The sequence below is a fragment of the Zootermopsis nevadensis genome, unplaced genomic scaffold (assembly GCF_977971745.1).
Source record: "Zootermopsis nevadensis isolate Lab colony 2312 unplaced genomic scaffold, Znev_1.0 Znev_ptg000007l, whole genome shotgun sequence".
In the NCBI taxonomy this organism is placed as follows: domain Eukaryota; kingdom Metazoa; phylum Arthropoda; class Insecta; order Blattodea; family Termopsidae; genus Zootermopsis; species Zootermopsis nevadensis.
In genome coordinates, this window is record NW_028259139.1 from 8,792,708 (window position 1) to 8,810,586 (window position 17,879).

General features: G+C 38.3%; 1 protein-coding gene across 4 annotated transcripts in view; it reads right to left on the reverse strand.

Annotated features, from left to right (window-relative positions):
- Positions 1 to 17,879, reverse strand: part of LOC110829076 (oxysterol-binding protein-related protein 9) — a 37,255-nt gene that overhangs the window by 3,622 nt on the left and 15,754 nt on the right. For 3 of the 4 annotated variants that reach the window (XM_022062411.2, XM_022062412.2, XM_022062415.1), the window contains 9 exons: positions 15,576 to 15,725; positions 10,388 to 10,529; positions 6,464 to 6,618; positions 5,435 to 5,464; positions 5,049 to 5,211; positions 3,738 to 3,994; positions 2,679 to 2,853; positions 1,396 to 1,615; positions 711 to 832 (listed from right to left, as the gene is read on the reverse strand). In XM_022062411.2, the coding sequence (XP_021918103.1) occupies positions 711 to 832; positions 1,396 to 1,615; positions 2,679 to 2,853; positions 3,738 to 3,994; positions 5,049 to 5,211; positions 5,435 to 5,464; positions 6,464 to 6,618; positions 10,388 to 10,529; positions 15,576 to 15,725 (1,414 nt within the window). The remainder of the gene's footprint in view (positions 1 to 710; positions 833 to 1,395; positions 1,616 to 2,678; positions 2,854 to 3,737; positions 3,995 to 5,048; positions 5,212 to 5,434; positions 5,465 to 6,463; positions 6,619 to 10,387; positions 10,530 to 15,575; positions 15,726 to 17,879) is intronic. The other variant, XM_022062414.2, reaches the window with a different exon arrangement.

Here is a 17,879-nt window from a genome sequence, read left to right on the forward strand (position 1 = left end):
TTACACTTATAGTTTGCAAGTTAATGTTCATATTTACTCTCTACATGTCTCTTTTACATTTACATACAAAGTCAAATATTGTATAAATTCTTCAGTCTACAATTCTGATTAATATAATTTATTTAATTATGCCTATAAATATTTTAAACCAATTCCAGTGATTTTTGATCAGAGTCTGATAATTATTTTTAGTTGGGAGGCAGATGGGCCTATATTTTATACATAATTTATAAAATATTGGTAAAACTTATTTGAGTCACAAGTACACAACACATTACATTATTTGTTATATTATTGTATTGTGAGATTATTTGTTTGATAACAGTCATTCTGGCTACTAGTACATGTTTTTAAGATTCCACGTAATCTGCATCAAGAAAGCGTAACACTTACAATAATAACATCACTAACTTTTCTGTAGGAGTGTAGTGTCATTGGATTAATTTCAAGTGTTAATCTGAACACTATCTCCACGAATGACTTTTTTGAGGTTTCCGTGGCATTGAAAATGTGGAGTGTGGTGTTCTGGACTATGACGTTGCGTAGTCTTCATAGGTGATTACCATTATGTAAGAGGAATGTACCACCTTCATCCTCAGGACTTAAGACATCTTCCCTGAAGACTACAATTCATAAGGTCATTTCATAACGAATCAACCACTGATAAATCTTTAAAGGATCATCTTTTAGTAATACATTGAGTACATTACCTGAGGCCAGCAGTAACTTCCTTCCAAAGTCTTCGTGATTCATTTTCAGCCTGTTCGGCAATGGGACGGACTTTCTTCTTTACAACATTGATCTTGTTTACATCTACAAACATTTCTGTTCTCTGCACATACAAATATTTTTTGTGACAGATAGATTACTCATTTACACATATGAGCATTAGCCACTCTGCAAAAATACTTGCTACAGAGAATTTTCTTTAAAAGAGTAAAGCACAACATCTACGTGGCAGATTCTGCTTGAACTATCAGAGAATGATAACTTGTGAATCACAGTTTTGTATTTTATGAAACCTGTTCTCCCAGCAGCCACAATACCTGGGGATGCAAAGAAACTGTCACGTCCATTAAAATTTCCTTCCCTTTCTTCTTGTTCCACTTCTTTTCCAAGAGATTTTCCTTAACAGATTTTTCTATCTATTACACGTCTAGATTACACTAGCTCCGTGCAATGCCCATTACACATATCTGACTCATAAAATTTACAAAAATCTTTGGTATGTAACATCCTAAACTGCTCACTTACTTCCTTCCAAACACCTTCCTACACACTTTGTTTTCAAATTTGGATAGACACAAAAATCAATTTGCTGGCAGCTGGTATAGAAGGAAACTGCCTTGAATATTTGAAGAAGCGAATATGATACTGAATTTGAAAAATACTCACCCCATCTGCCCATTTAGCTTCCATTCCTCCATTCCACTCTCCAGTTACTGAGAGGAAAGGCTTCTTGTCATTAGGCTGGAAGACTTCGGCTGTAATGCGGTTTTTCTTCCCGCCATAAAAGGGTTTAGTTAGGAACTCAACATTAGCGCTATAACCCGTTTTGGCACAAGTGATAGTCACAGAACCACCCAGTTCAATCCACGGAATTGTAAGGATGGATCTAGAACAGAAAGAGTGCCGGATAGATCTCGCAGTCGCAGTAAATAAAGTTTTCAATAATGTTAGTCATTTGTGTTTTTGTTTAGACAAAACCTCTTCTCCAGCATAAGAAATTCATGAGACCACAGTACTCAAAAACTAATTTTAAACACACTTAACAATTTTTATACACTTTTATATGATGTGCACAAAATAAACATATCAACACATTTTTTTCAAAATTTACATGACAAAGTTCAATGAACATTGGTATTGGTGGTGTACACTGTAAATTGTTAGACGAATCTCATTTTTGTCTGCATTGGTCCAATACAACCACACCCTTACATGACATTCAATCCAAACTCCATCACATCTCTCAAAAAAAGTATATAATTGAAAACACAATTTGTAGAGACCTAAAACATAGATCTCGTCAATTATTTGAAACACTTTGACAAATATTATGAAGTTATTTCCTGAACAATACTGTTGACTGTAGTGGCTTATATAGTTTCAGCCGACTGTTTACGGTTGCCCAGTGACCGAGATTAGCTCTTTTTTAATGGATGCGACTGTCATTTTTTCACCTGAGGATGAAAGCAGAACCAGTTTCTGAAATGTTGTATTCTGTTCAGAATGATGGACAAAGTCCAGAAACCCAGTAATTAAATTAAATTAAATTCTTTATTATTAGTGTGCTGTATCAACAGCCAGAAGGCCAAATACAGATACAGAACAGAGACAAGCACATCAACACAATAAAAACATAAAAGGTAAAACAGGCAGAATATAAAATATATTAATACGGAGGACATTAATACACAAGAAAATTGCAAGTAAATATATTAGGATATTTGTAAAAATAATATAAATGAATTAAGTAAATTATACCATTATAGAATGTGAAGAAGTGTGACAATTTTCGTCTCGAATATGTCCAAGTCCCTGCAGACGACATTAGCAGCTGATGTGCATCTAGCAGGACAATTTTGATCAAAGGGCTAAAACTGAACATAGAAAAATCTCTCAGATTCCGATACTAACCAAATTAATACTAATTGTAATCACTGTCAAAGTATTACCTGCCATAACCATTAGGAAATGTGACAATGTACTCCTCATCAAAGTCCAGCACAGAGATGCAACCTTGACCAATATTATGCACACCGACAGAGAGGCCGAGAAACTTCGATTTAGTCCATACATGAGCACAGAAACTGATGCGTTTGTCATAGTGTTCCGCGTAGAAGGCTGAAACTGAATTTGAAACACGAGTTAATACATGAGAAAACAGTATTTTTATAAATAAGCTCTTAACAACTAGGAAAATAAATTAATTGACTGTGTATTGCTTAAACAAATGATACTCATGAGGAAGTTAGGAGGAGATTAAATTCCGGAAATGCTTGCTACTTCTCGGTTCAAAATATTTTTGTCTTCCTGTCTGATTTCTAAGAACCTGAAAATTAAAGTACATAAAACAATAATTTTGCCTGTTGTTTTGTATGGGTGCGAAACATGGTCTCTCACTCAGAGGGAGGAACACAGATTGCAGGTGTTGAGGAGGATATTTGGGCCTAGGAGAGAAGATGATGGGGCTTGGAGAAAACTGCATAATGATGAGCTTAAAAATCTGTACTCCTCCCCCAATATTTTCAGGGTGATTAAGTCCAGAAGAATGAGATGGGCAGGGAATGTAGTGTGCATGGATGGGACAAGAGGTGTGCACCGGGTAAGGGGAAGAGACCACTGGGGAAACCTAGATGTAGATGGGAGGATAATGTCAGGCGGGATCTATGGGAGATAGGAATTGAAAGAGACTGGATTTTGTTGGCCCAGGACAGGGTCTGATGGAGGGCTTTAGTTAATTCGGTGATGAACCTTCGGTTCAATAAGCCATTTAGTTAGTGTATTGCTTAAACTGTGAGAAAGTCTGTCATACCAATTATAATATGTGATATTTTAACCTTTATTATATCATCATGTTTGTGTGTTTGTCCTGCCTGATCGCTTATGAGTCACTTGTTGAAATTTTGCAACTGATATGAGGAGACCACCTTCGTTGGTTTTGACTTCCTGCCGAAGCTGTGAAAGCGTGTCAAAATATAAACATCCCGGCATGACTGAACAGATCAACTTACTTGGTGGATGGTGTGAGACTTGCTCTGCTACGAACGTGAGCTGATTCTTTGTACACCAGGGTACAGGCCCATCTGTTACTAGTGAGGATAAATCTGGGGGCAGGCCTGGAATATCCCAGTGGCACTTAAACAGCTCGCCAATAATAGGGTTATACGGCTTCTTGGCTACAGTACTTTTCCTTCCAGCGTGATACGCTGACAAATACCACCGTACCACTTGCACCATACGATCTTTGGGGTCCGGGAAGTCGGAAATACTAAAATGAGCAGAAAATCATAATACCGTAAGAGGCACTGTAAATGTTACGCCAAGGAATTAAAAATATCGACATTTTTTCAGGAACTTTCTGCCTCTATCTAAATGATGTAGAAAGCAACATGCCAGGGGAATGTGAAGGCAAAACTCCACGTACTGAATTCAGTACTTTATGGAGGTCAGAGGTCAGCTTTATATTAATTTGGATGCTTCACCTCTGCGCAGCCCCTGGCACCCGACAGGATTCTGGGTGAGCCCCGGGGTAAACCCTAGAAGTGGCAACTGTGATTCTTTGAGAACTAAGGCTGTTCCAAACTGCAGTTAAGAATTTTGAGCTGCAAAAATGTGTTGTTCTATGATACTAAATTTTTAAGCATTTACAAATATGCTTGTCTTCTATGGTGAGGAGTTGTAAGCAAACTACCCAACCCCCAAGATGAACGACCATCCCTAGTCAGCTGTCGATGACTGCTTATTGAATATATTCACAGCAACCCTCCATATCTGGAGGCTCTTTCCCCTATATGCAGCTTGAAGACATGTCATGCCACAGTGACAAGGGCGTGTAAAAATGTATCAAGGAGATGAGAAATGTATATAAAGCCTGAAAGTAAAAAACCACCTGTAAGACCTAGGATTAGATGGAAAAATAATTTTAAATGGCTCATAAGGAAACAAGGTGTCATCTGGTTCCGTGTAGATATTGCTTGTGAACATGGTTAATGAAAATCAGGTTCTATAAAAGGTGAGAAATGCCTTGTCTAGCTGAAAAAAGTTAGTTTGTTGGTTTCCAGCAGCTTCTTCTTCTTCTTCTTCTATGGCTCTCTGGTCCGTATTCGGTCTATGGCCTCCTCAATTCTCCTCCTCCATTAGGTCCGTCTGTCCGAGGCTTTGATCAAGGTTTCAAAACATCTTCCTTTTTACGGTGCAAGGTTGTTAGCCTTACGACCAACCCCCAACCTGGAGGACCTGTCTTAGTCTGACCTCTCCCCCTAGGGAGGCCCTACCAGTAGCTATGCTACCGCCAGCATAGCTCTTGGGATGTGATTACTTACCTTACAAAAATATCTGGATGGGCAAAGTAATCGGCATACATTTCAAGTAGCGATCGTCTTTCCAAGATGAAGGTCGGAAGAACTACTTTGGTAAGGTCCATTCCGATTTTCACCTGAGAGATTAGGTGTGACACCACTGATCCATGGTTCTCTATTCCACCTACTGACAAGACAGAAACATAAGACGCTTTACTGTAACGCCGACTCAGTCATTTCTACGAGAAAAAAAATCACATTATTCAAAATGAAAGTATGCGTTCTTCATGAGCAATGCGAGAGGTAAGAAAAATATCTACTTAATGATACTTCTTAAAAATTTTATATGCAAACCGTACTGACATTTTATCCTACATTAATTTATATTAAAATTAAATTTATTTACTTACAGTCAAGGTCAGACTCGTCTTCATAAAGTGCTGAAAATTGAAAACAAAAACAACTGTAATGGTAATAGCAATAACTAAAAAAACACCACCATGAAGGCATATTGGGGGGGGGGGGGGGGGGGGGGGCAAGGACGCTTTAAGTAACTCGACAGGCGAAGGAAGGTCGACTAAAATTAAAGCCCAATATCGTATTAAAATCCTGTTTTGGGATCCCTAGAAGAAAATGTTTACTTCGGTAGGAACCGGGAAAATATAAGAGTGTTAATATATTTTTTAGTGGTCCGCAGTGGCTGTGCGGGCTGAGACGTGGGCCTTGTGCCGCTTGGTCACTGGGACCATGGGTTCGAATCCCACTTAAGCCATGGATGTTTGTCCGCGTTTTTCTGTGTTGTGCTGTCCTGTGTACAGGTAGAGGCCTTGCGACGGGCTGATCCCTCATCCAAGGAGTCCTACCAAATGTCTATAGATCAAGCCAACTAAAAAGTTGGGGAGCCGTAAAGGGTACAAACATTGTTAAACCAGAAAAGAAGAGAATATATTTTGTGTTACTAATTAAACCATTTAATTAAGGCTTGAAAGTGTTTCCAAATTAGATCAGAGGAAGAAAGTTAAAATAACATGACTCCATAAACTTACAATTATGTTTTAAATAACGAAGACTCGTCGCAGTGCTAGGAATTCATTACTGCACCTATTAATAACTCATGGGTACAAAAAATTACTAAGATGGCTGACTGTCTTCTAGGTGCTAGCACTGTGTAATCTGGTAATTTTTTACCAGTTTTCAAAGGTCCTTCTGCCTCCATTATTGCCCTGATGATGGAGATAACGAGGACCTCTAAAACACCAGTAAACTTCTATCGGACTACACAGCACTACGAATCACGAGACAGCCATCTTTGTACTCACCACAAGAACCACAAATCCTGCTTGGAAATAGACACAGTTATTTTCATTATTAACTTTACACAAAATTCTTATTCAATTTTATTTTGGTAGACATTAAAAACTGAAGAATAAAATAAATACCATCATAATCAAGGGAGCCGTCATCCCGGACTGGCGGTGGTGCTGGCGCCCCAGAAACTTTCCTTTTATTGACGCCTGATGATGTCTGCTCCTGCTCAGCCAAGCTTTCTGGTGAATCTTCCACTGATGGTGGCTCCACAAATGGGCGTAACCCACTAAAAACAAACAGTCTTACTGAGACTTGAAAAGATTGGAAGTATATATATATATATATATATATATATATATATATATATATATATATATATATATATGGGTCAATAAGATCTGTAAATATGATGGCAGCTCAAATCTGACCAGGAATTTTCGTTGTTTCTTGAACCTACATCACTGTAATTTGTGCAGTCATTTCATATTACTCTTCTGCAAACAAAATACAGAGCATGTAGCGTAGCTTAAAAAGATTCTCTAATATGAAAAAGGTAAAATCATTTAATGATTAAAATTCTGTTCTTACAAATCAGGTTTATTGATTTTTAAAAATGCATACAAATATTATTATTATTATTACAATTTACACACGAATTTAACGCCGGAGTGATAATTTTTGCTGAATTGCAAGTAACACGAAATGTAATCTGTAAAGAAACGATCGAACCTCTGTGCAATTTACGGACTAACATCTCTTTACCCTGGAACCGACCGGCAAACTACAAGCTAATAAATTAATGTATCATCTTCTTGAAGTTTTTTCCATTCGGTGTAACTGTTTACAGTTTCCCTTACTCAAATTCTTTCTTCCCATTTACATCCTTTACACGGATAAAAGTGATATGGGGTTTCCACGTTATTGAAAATTTGGATTAAAACAGTGGGTTTGAATCTGACAAGAAAAATGGAGCTTCATCTCACCTCATACTGTCCCTTCTGAACGGCCATCGTGCTGAGAGAATTCGAAGCATGGTTGTCCTTATTCATCCAAGTGTCGTTCACTTCACGCCAGACATTGCCAATGAGACATAACCTTTTCTTACAGACACTACCGCATATTATTCACATTCAACTTCACTGGTACTATCACAATGTCACGATAAAACTGATCCATTCTTCTCAAGTTACGTTTCCAAGACGAGTGCGAATGTATAATCCACTAAACTTTCAAAACTAAGAGAGAGCTCTGTCAGGAAAGCCAACCTTGTATCTTCAAAGGGAATGGTTATAAATTGCCAACAGCAAAGGTTATACACAATGAGACGGCGTTACAAACACGTACATAAAAAGTGCTGTCATACCACATCACTGTAAAAACTGGCAAAGAACAAAGAACAAAACCAATGGTACCAAAACTTTATCACCTGATGATCTCTCTCTTAAAAAAACCGTATACAAGAACTCAAAAACGATAAACAATCTCTAAATCTTTTCTTCCAAGTCCTTCGTATTTTTTCAGACCTACATTGCATTCCCCAATAAATTCCCTAGAAATACAAACGAAATTAAATATCACTATCTCGACTAGTATCTTACTGAAACAAGTGTGAAAAGGAACAATTAAACACGAGTGGTAATGTGCGCTCTGATAAAGTACACACATTTTAAAGATATTAAGTTTCCACTCCAAGTAGATAAAGCAAGCGATGTGCAATCTAGGCCTGTCACACTCTCCACAAACACATCAAATACGAAAACACATGGCAGTGTTAGGACAGACTGTAAAGTCCAAACAGCTGTATCTCTGCTTCGTGACGTAATAGAACGTTCACATGAAATCAGCTGTCTTCTCTTCAAGAACCCCGTCAATGAAGATCAGTTCCTTGGGAGGTGCCTTGACGCGCGAAGTACCGTAGCAGCGGCAGCAGGGTCACGTGACAGACTGGCCACGTCTCTCCGGGAACCGAATAACGGAGACGACGCAAAGCGTCGTGACGCCAGTGCAACTGACTTGCGCTCGATTTGTATCTTACAACACGAACACCAAGACCAGACGGTCGATTATATACGTATAAAGTTTACTGGATAAAGAAAGCAGAAGTATGCATTTTTGTAGGTTTCATGAGCACTTGATTCTCAAACGGGAAGTACCTCGTTCGAACTTTATGCGGCATATAATACAAGGGTGGTTGTATTATAATACAAACGAATGCTTCGCTCAGTATTATCGTGAAAATCAACACACATACGTGTCACAAAAAATGTTTTTTTGGACCGGTGAATACCTCAACTGCTGTCTTACTGCATAAACGAAGCTGTAATGAGCTCAAGCGGAAATTATATTGTGGAATTCAGACGTCAAGCAAAATAATGTATACAATAGCAATGCTAAATCTTTCGGTTTTACCACCAGTGAGTTACTCACTAACAAACCTCTCAGAACATATCCGACTGCGATCCTGGGTCAAAAGACCATGATCGGTATATGTCTGATTTCAACAATCAAAGTAGGTCACATCATTATTGTTTACGGGAACAAAGCAGGGTTTTTTTACAGTGAATTTATACGACCGCGTTGTTTTTTTTAAAGCTCTACTACAAGGGCGTGGTTGCTTTGTATTGAAACTTTAATTAAACTAACCTTTTAAAGCCCAATGGTAACAACACGTCACCTGCTACAACAATAAATAACTATTCGTTTTACATTTATGGCTTTCGTTATATTCTCACTGTAAACAATGATTTCTTTTCCCTTAAGCAGCATTAACCAGTTGATCGTTGTAATAGTGAAGAGTTGTTTTCTTTTCGGTACGGACTGAATCCTTAAATGTTAACTAGATAAGCTTCGGCTACTAAGGGGTAAAGAAATACTTAATGAAGCAAGTTAATCTGAAGTAGAAAATTACACAGAGAAATCTGAAATCGAGTCTACGGAATTTCCTGCAGTCTGACAAGCTGAGGAATGTACACACAGCGTTATCAATTCCGGCACGTTCGTCTTCTTATTAACGAGCCAGTTACGTTCCAGACGCGCACAGATCTTCATAAGTATCCGTTATTGTTGTCAGATTTATAAAAAGAACTGAAATGTGTTAACAATCTTTTGTAAAACTCCCCAGTATATTATTTCACAAAAAAAAATTGACAGTGGAACCACGGTTCCGGAGAATCTGACGTAAATACGTCTTTGTATTTAAATTATATTTAGGCAATAAATACAATAAAATGAAGTTTATATATTAACTTTATTCTAAATATTCCCTTTATACATGCTTTACAATCGAGTGAATAGTTTGATTAAGACATTGCTTAATTATCTATCCCTCATACATTCAGCAATAGTTTTTGGTATTTTTTGGTAACTTTCGTATAGACGTATTTACGTCAAAAACTGCCTAATCATTTCTCCAGTTACGTCCGGACAACGTACCAGCACTACAAGGACAGCGAAGCTGACATAATTCTTTCCGAGAGAACGGGATTATTAATATATTTTAACATGGAACCTTATATTCTTTGCACTAAGTACGTATAATTAACATATAATTCGGGGATACGCCTCCATGATTCATCTCCGAAACTCCTGAACGGATTTCTATAAAATTGAGTGAAATTAAATTGTTCTCGACAGGTCGTAAAAGAATGTATTTCACTAATTCATGAAAATAAAAGGTCATGGGTCGAGAAAAATGAATGCACTCGAGCAATTTTCAGAATTATTTAGAGTAAAGTGAAGTGTGGGCGGAGATGACTCGTGCCACGTGACATTTTGCTGCAGGTCGGCTCGTTACTAACTAAAATCTGCCCCCCCCCCCCTCTCCCCACCACCATATTGATCCAGCTACTGCGAGTCCATTTGCGCTAAAATTGATTAAACTGGCAATAGACATTATGTGTACTGAAAGCATGTTATCACATTGGTTAATGCTTACAGGGCTATTCAATATTTTCAACAATTTTAGACACACACACATACACACGTGGATATTAATTACCAAATAAGTATTTCAAGAAAATTGTGAAACAAAACAATAAATCAGTTCTGTAACTTACATGGTAGGACTTGCCGAGCTGCTGGGGGTGTCGTTGTATTCATTGGCGTCGTAAAAGTCTTCTTCTTCCGAACTGGAGTAAGAGGTCGCTGGCACGATCAATGTCATGCTCGGTCTGTGCTTCGTGCCAATGGCAGTCAGACCTGTAACGCACAACATTACAGAAGAAACCGAGTGACTGTAAACTGAAACATGGATTTTACGTATTTTCCTTGATTTAAGCGAGTTTTCCCTTGAAACGAGAAAATTACAAAATAAATTATCGACAATTTATTTACTTGTGGCTTATTTAATGATATTGTTACTATCTCAGTCTATATAGCGTCGGATGATTAATAACAATTAATATGAAGGAAAGAAAACATTTTAAGAATCTGAAAAATTTAGAAATAAAAAAATACATTTTAAAATTTGAAAAATTATAATTTACGAAAACTGTAAATTTTAAAATATTCCAAATTTTTTATATTTTTAAAAATCTCAAATCTTCGAAATTTTTGCAATTATTATTTTATTTTCAAAATTTAGAAACTTCAAGAGCAAATTTTGGAAATGATTTGCGCTGGTGTTTTATTTCTGTTGTGTTGGGTGTGGTTGGGTCGAGTACCGACAGCCAAGATGAATAAAATTAACACCTTCAACGTCATGAAAACATCACATTTCACACATTCATGATTAAACCAACATACCTAATTTAATATTTGCGATCAAACGACAATGTCAGCCGATATACACCAAATGTGCTGTAACCTTAGGAAATGATGATTGATACAGAAACTATGATTTACCTGAGACATTCATGCATTTACCGATAGATTTACCACAGTTAAATACATTATGTGCAGCAAACGAAGTACATAAAAGCTACGTTGGAGAATAGATGCCGTGAAATTACACATGAATTCCCCAGTCTCGCACAAACGAATGCGTTTCGCCAAGTAACAGACTCAACTCACTTTCTTTAACATAGATTAAAAGTTTTTATGACATGAAAAACACAGAACGGCTCATATCATAATGACAGCGACAAACCTTAACGCATTATGATTACATTATGCAACGCTATTTACTGACACAAGTTCATTTAAGAGGCTGGCACAGATAAAACTAAAATGTCGGTTAGGGAAAAAAGGCAGGAAGCACTTCACAATCTGAGATGGTGACGAACATCCTGTCTCTTCAAAGAGGAGGAGAAGAATGCTCAGAGCTGCAACCGTGTACCGTATAAATGAAATGCCTCAAATGGAACACTGACTATTATCCCTTCGAAGGCGTAGCTCGTCTGGGAATTATTTCGTAATCTAACACTCTGTTCTCAATCGCCCTCAACGTGTTCTTCGACTGGGATATCATGGCTCAATCGCCCTCAACGTGTTCTTCGACTGGGATATCATGGCTCATTCGCCCTCAACGTGTTCTTCGACTTGGATATAATGGCTCAATCGCCCTCAACGTGTTCTTCGACTGGGATATCATGGCTCATTCGCCCTCAACGTGTTCTTCGACTAGGATATAACGGCTCAATCGCCCTCAACGTGTTCTTCGACTGGGATATAATGGCTCAATCGCCCTCAACGTGTTCTTCGACTGGGATATAATGGCTCAATCGCCCTCAACGTGTTCTTCGACTGGGATATAATGGCTCAATCACCCTCAACGTGTTCTTCGACTGGGATATAATGGCTCAATCGCCCTCAACGTGTTCTTCCACTGGGATATCATGGCTATTATCATAATATTTTTCGTTGTTAATATTGTTGCTGCTTTAAAGAAACTGCATAATACCAACACGATAGAACGCTTTCATCATTGCTGTGAACAGGCTACACTCAGTCCCCAAGCAGTAATCAACATTCCGTTAGAAAATGCACGATAGTCCTATGTCAAACGCCACTATTTAGTTTAGAGCTATCCAGTGTCATATGGGTTTCAAGATTAAGTTCTACATATCTTCAACTTCTTTCACTTATATAACAAACAGTTAACGCCAAGACGCGAAAAGACTAGTACCTAAAACAAACCTCCAAAGTTAAACCTGTTAAACGTGGATGTCACACAACTTCAGTCGCGAGTAAGAATGGACAATGAGCCAAACGACAGAAAGCGTCATAATACAAGAGAAAGGACGAGAAAGTGGGGAGTGAGGTTGAGGACAAATGTGACAAGCAAAATAGGTAAATTATGAAAATAAACTACAATGTAAGAATTGCTATTGGTAGATAATACGTACAGATAGAATCACATAATTTATACTGATGTTTTTTCTTCTTCTTTCGCATTTGTCCCGCATTTGCAGGGTCTACGTTCTTACCTCTCTTGGAGGTTATGATTGATCCAATAATTTATAATTTTTGCTAGTCTCTGTTGAATCGTAACTATTAATATAAAAAGTATTCAGAAATGTCACAGGTTCTAATATGTAAATGATGATTATTGTTCCCATTGCATGAGCCATTCAGACGTACATACATACGTGCTACATCCTGCTTGGGCAAACCAACACCATTTGCATAGTCATCACCTATCACAGAATGTTGTTGACACAACTAGCCAACCACAATCACACGCTATGTGACGATAAAGTCTCTGGGATACCAACTGTTAACGCATCACAAAACTTCAGATCTTTTGGCGAAGAACGTATTTAGTAAGAACAGGGTTTTACAATCTATTTGGATATCACAGTACCGAAATTACATGAGTGTGAGGAAAACTACGTCACGATGATAGCCGGACAGTCACTTTTGTGGAGTCAACTCAAAAAATGATTTGATAGATTGATATTTATGGGTTTTCTTAAGAACAGGATAATGGTTAAATTTATATTTTATTTCTAAAATTCCTCCCCCTTCGACTTCTCTGCATTATTTGACGGAAATAAACACTACGATTAATTCCGAATGCAGGGACCTATCCATTAATTCAGAATGAATTGTTATGAAGTAACGAGAAATAATATTTTTCGTCGATTTTAAGACGCTATCGATTGTAAGAACGCACCCTTGATTTTGTAACAGGTTTTCAGGAAATGAAAGTGCGTATATTACAATATGAATTGTCAATATTAAAACACAAAACTTCTCCGTACAAAAACTTTCTGAATCTACTTTCTAGCTCTCTTCGTGTCTACTGTCCCATGAGTACTGTTATGGACATAAATATCTCCCTTGCGCTTCGGTCATACTGTACAATTTTTTGACATCGATTCTTAGACGCCATCAAATGCAAGACGCACCACGATTTCAGATATTCTAATCTGTGAAGAAAGTGTGTCTTAAAATCGAGGAAATACTGTGTATAATTTCCTGACCAACAGAAATGTGCAATAAGGGTCTGAAAGTGTTAGGAATAAAATGGTTTAAATTATCCTGACCACTCAAGTACTTCCTACTGCAGTGTGTTCAATTCCTTAGACATGTACGTGTAAAGTTTTCTTTGTCTTCATTAAATGATTTACTCGTATGCAGATGTTTCCAGCTGCAATGCGAAACTTCTACGAAGACGCTTAGCTGAAGCAGCAACTAATAGTCTGTGTTCCTTTCCACGAGACAGTCACAATTCCTTATTAATTTAGTTCGTACCTCAGAGAAAACACAATACTCCATGTAAGACTTGAGGTTCTCACAGCGGTGAGTATGAAGATATCCGTCTTCTGGGTTATTGCGCTGTGTAGTCTGGTCGATCTTAACCAACGTTTCAGAGGTCATACTGCCTCCGTCATCAGGGCGATGAATATTCATATTCATATACACAGCGCAATAACCCAGAAGACGGATATCTTCACAATACTCCATCATTACAAACACCAATTCGTTGACGCTGTTTAAGTAAATAATCGCTATTTACAGTAAGAATCACACAAAACACATAAATATAAAAAAGCAGTTTTACTGGTATTTTTTGTGCAGATGGTACATATAGTTACCACTTAGCTTTAAAGGGTTAACTTCCAACTATTTTATATTCAGTAACCAAGAAAAATCACGGCGTAAGTCAGTCGCGATGTGACAAAATGTTTCCCTTTTAGGCGTTTTTTTAAGTAGGACGAAGTGAAGAACACTTTGTGGACCCGTCCACGTCAGTCGTGGTCTTTATCGCATTATTATTCAACGGGCTGAAACAACGATAAATCGTCAACATCTCACACCGGAAGTACACAGTAAAGGGTGTACACATCCTAGTATTCTTTACTTTGGCACTAGACAGGCATGAGTGATCAGTTTCACTTTCTGGATGATTTACCTCCAGGTAAAAGGGCTCCATCGGATGGAATTGGGAGAATTAGCGGGGCCCAGAACTGGGCTTAACATTGTGACAAAGATAGACAGCTGTCTTCTGGATTGTAGTAGACTTACACGGAGCGATAACCCAGAAGACAGCCATTTTTGTACTCACCACCGTGAAAACCTCAAATCCTATTACAAAAATCCCTATCCATCAGTTGAATCAAACGCTGATCGTCAAAGCCATAGACAATCACCACCAAGAAACAGCATTTTACAACCAAACTGGCAACACACAGCGCAAGATGGAATGCAATGCAAGAAAATTCACATGCTTTAAACAAGAAAATCCGAAAATCCATACCCATCTTGTCACCTACTCAGGAGGTGTACGATGACCCTGACAAAGCAGCACATTATCACACCCCCCGGGTCCTAAATTAGGGGTTTCATCTCTGACCCTACACTTGGCTCAGAATAAAGGCTGTTGAAATTACCGATTTTTAAGGACCAATTACCCCGCCTACGTGTGACGTAGCAAGCCCCAGTTCTGCCTGAGGACTGTAATACTGTCAGCTCTTCATTTGAGCTCCACATTACAAAAGGCGTCTGGATGCGGAGGGAACAACTGTCAATGTTCGAAAGAAAAAAAAATACTATTCGAAAAAGCCTAGCAAACACTGACTCTCGACCGATGGAAGTTATTTCGAGACGGGTAGGGTTGAGCGCTGATTCGGGGGAGCATAAAATCACAAAGGAACTATGGTTTAGTTCAGTTTTCTATCTTAGCTTCTCAGTAAAAGGGTCTTGACTTGATCCCTTCTTACGTATCACCAGGTATAATCTGTTCTCAGCAATTCAAGTCCTACCTTACGGATTCTTGGCACTACCAGGACGAAATAAAGTACAGGAGCGAAGCAAAAGAACTTGAAAAGCAACATGCACCACTTTGTCGTGAGCACTCACTTGAAAGTGATGATCGAGACGTTGCGGTAGCCCCAGGACACTGTCGCCTCGTCTCCATACACTCGTCTCCCACTTCAATTCCCGTCTGAAGGCCTTCTGCTTCCTCCTCATCGTGGAACACAGCACAGCCCATAGACGACACGTCAACCCCTATTCATACAACAGCAAACTATTCTTCCAGCAAAGAGACGTAAAGAAGAAGAAGAAGGTATTAAAGTTACAACCACACAAAACGTTAAAAAAAATAAAAGAATTGTAAATACAATATAAGAAACATAAAAAATTATTTATTAACAAATGCCGCAGATAATTTAATATATTCTCGAAATGGACTGTATCTCGCCATTTCGCAGAGACACAGCCCTGAGGCTAGTTAATGCGTGCTTAATGAAACTGTGCTGAGTTACTCTTTTAGTGTCTTCCTGCGCTGGACGTAGCTTCAAATGAAAGGATACTACAAACGATTAATTGGGATAAACTTGAAAGTGATCGCGACCTATTTCAAGGCACGGTCTCAGTCTGGCCGGGGTTCGATTCCCGGCAGTGGCAGGAATTTGTAACTTCGCCACCACATTCAAACCGACTCGGGCGTACCCAGCCCACTACCGTAGGCTCCTTTTACAGGGGTAAATCGGCTGGAGCCTGAACACTCAACTCTGTCAAGTGCCAAAACTGACTGCAAGAAGATGTACTTCAGTTCCTCCGAGAGTCACCAAGACGTGGTGCTTAGTTAAGTCCATTGGGACACAGGGATAATTTTACCTGTGTCTCAGCTGGGCCAAGAACCGAACCCGGGACTTGTCAGATACGACGTAAGAGTGCTAAGGACTAAACCATGACGTGCTGTATCGGTTTGTGGCGCAAATGGTATACTGTATTCGAAGCCATGCTCATTTTAACCGCACCATATTTTTCTGACTATCTCAACAGCTTCCTGGTTCTTCTCAGTTTCTACATGCGACCTCCACGGGCAGTAATTTACAACAAGCAACGACTGCATCTTCGAACCTCGGACCCAAACGATGCTCTAATTAGCCTCAGTAGATCATATGTCGTCGTAGAATAGTTTACTACTCAATTTTAACGTTCATACGTGGAACACGCTGAGAATGGATATGAAAATTTACCCTAACCTCCGTTTAATGTTCAAATTACGCTGACTGTCCATAACTTCAGTTTTTTGGGCGGTAACATCGCATGTTTAAACAACGTTTCACAAGTCGAATTTCAAACAGCATGAGAAGAACCCGAACACGTACTAAAAACTTGAGGATAACACAGAAACATTCTAGAAATTCTTGTTGTTTTCTGCTCTGGTATATGAAGTCTATTTCATTTTCGAAATGAGACAAAACTCAGTTACAGCGGAATCGATAACATCAAAATCCCTTTTTAAGTAAAAATTTCCTTCAAAAGTAAATCTCATATTTAAAAAATGAGGAGCAAGTCGATGTTACTCTGTGATGTAACTTTGTGTAGACTCGTAGAAAGATGATAACCAGATGGAAATTGCGATGTTCTTGCTAGTTGCGTTGCTATGCGTCACAATCCAGAAAAAAACATCGTTTCACAGCAAAAACCTCAATCACACAGCGAGAAGCAAAGACTACAACTTCCAGCAAACAAAAAAGAAAAAACCGAGCGGTACCAACTTACTTCCGGAATACATCTCGTCCCTTAAATCTTGTAAGATATTCGAATATTCATTTCATGTTCACACCAATGACGATCCAAACTTAGGTACTCCTACTACCAAACAACAATTTAATTATATTTACATTCAAACCAATGTCCGAACATTGGGCGCGTAACGTATGTATTGGAAAGGGCCACAGGGAAGTCACTGTCGACTTGAAGATAGACACAGTACGGATCTCCGAAACGTCACGAATACAGTGCACTTTTAATTGGTGCCATCCATGGGTTTAAAATTGGTGTATCTGTGCATAAAATACAATCCTAGTGTTTTTACACTCACATAAAAATGGGTGATGTATATCGTATGGGATACACGTTCGAATTTGTAGGAACATTACGTTCCATGAGTGGTAAATTAAAGTAGATGCAATTATAATTTCTTCGTAAAGTAAAACCTTGAATCAAAATTGTCATAAAACATTTTTAAAAAAATCTTAATATGACTCGACTGTACCGCTTTACACAAACAATAACACACAGGAATGAAAACAACATCTTTAGAAAGTGTTCTCACTTCTCACCACACAAAATGGCGAACTTCCAAGCTACACTACTATATCTTCCAAGTTTTTTACTAGGAAGTAATAGCACTGTTCCAAAAAGTTT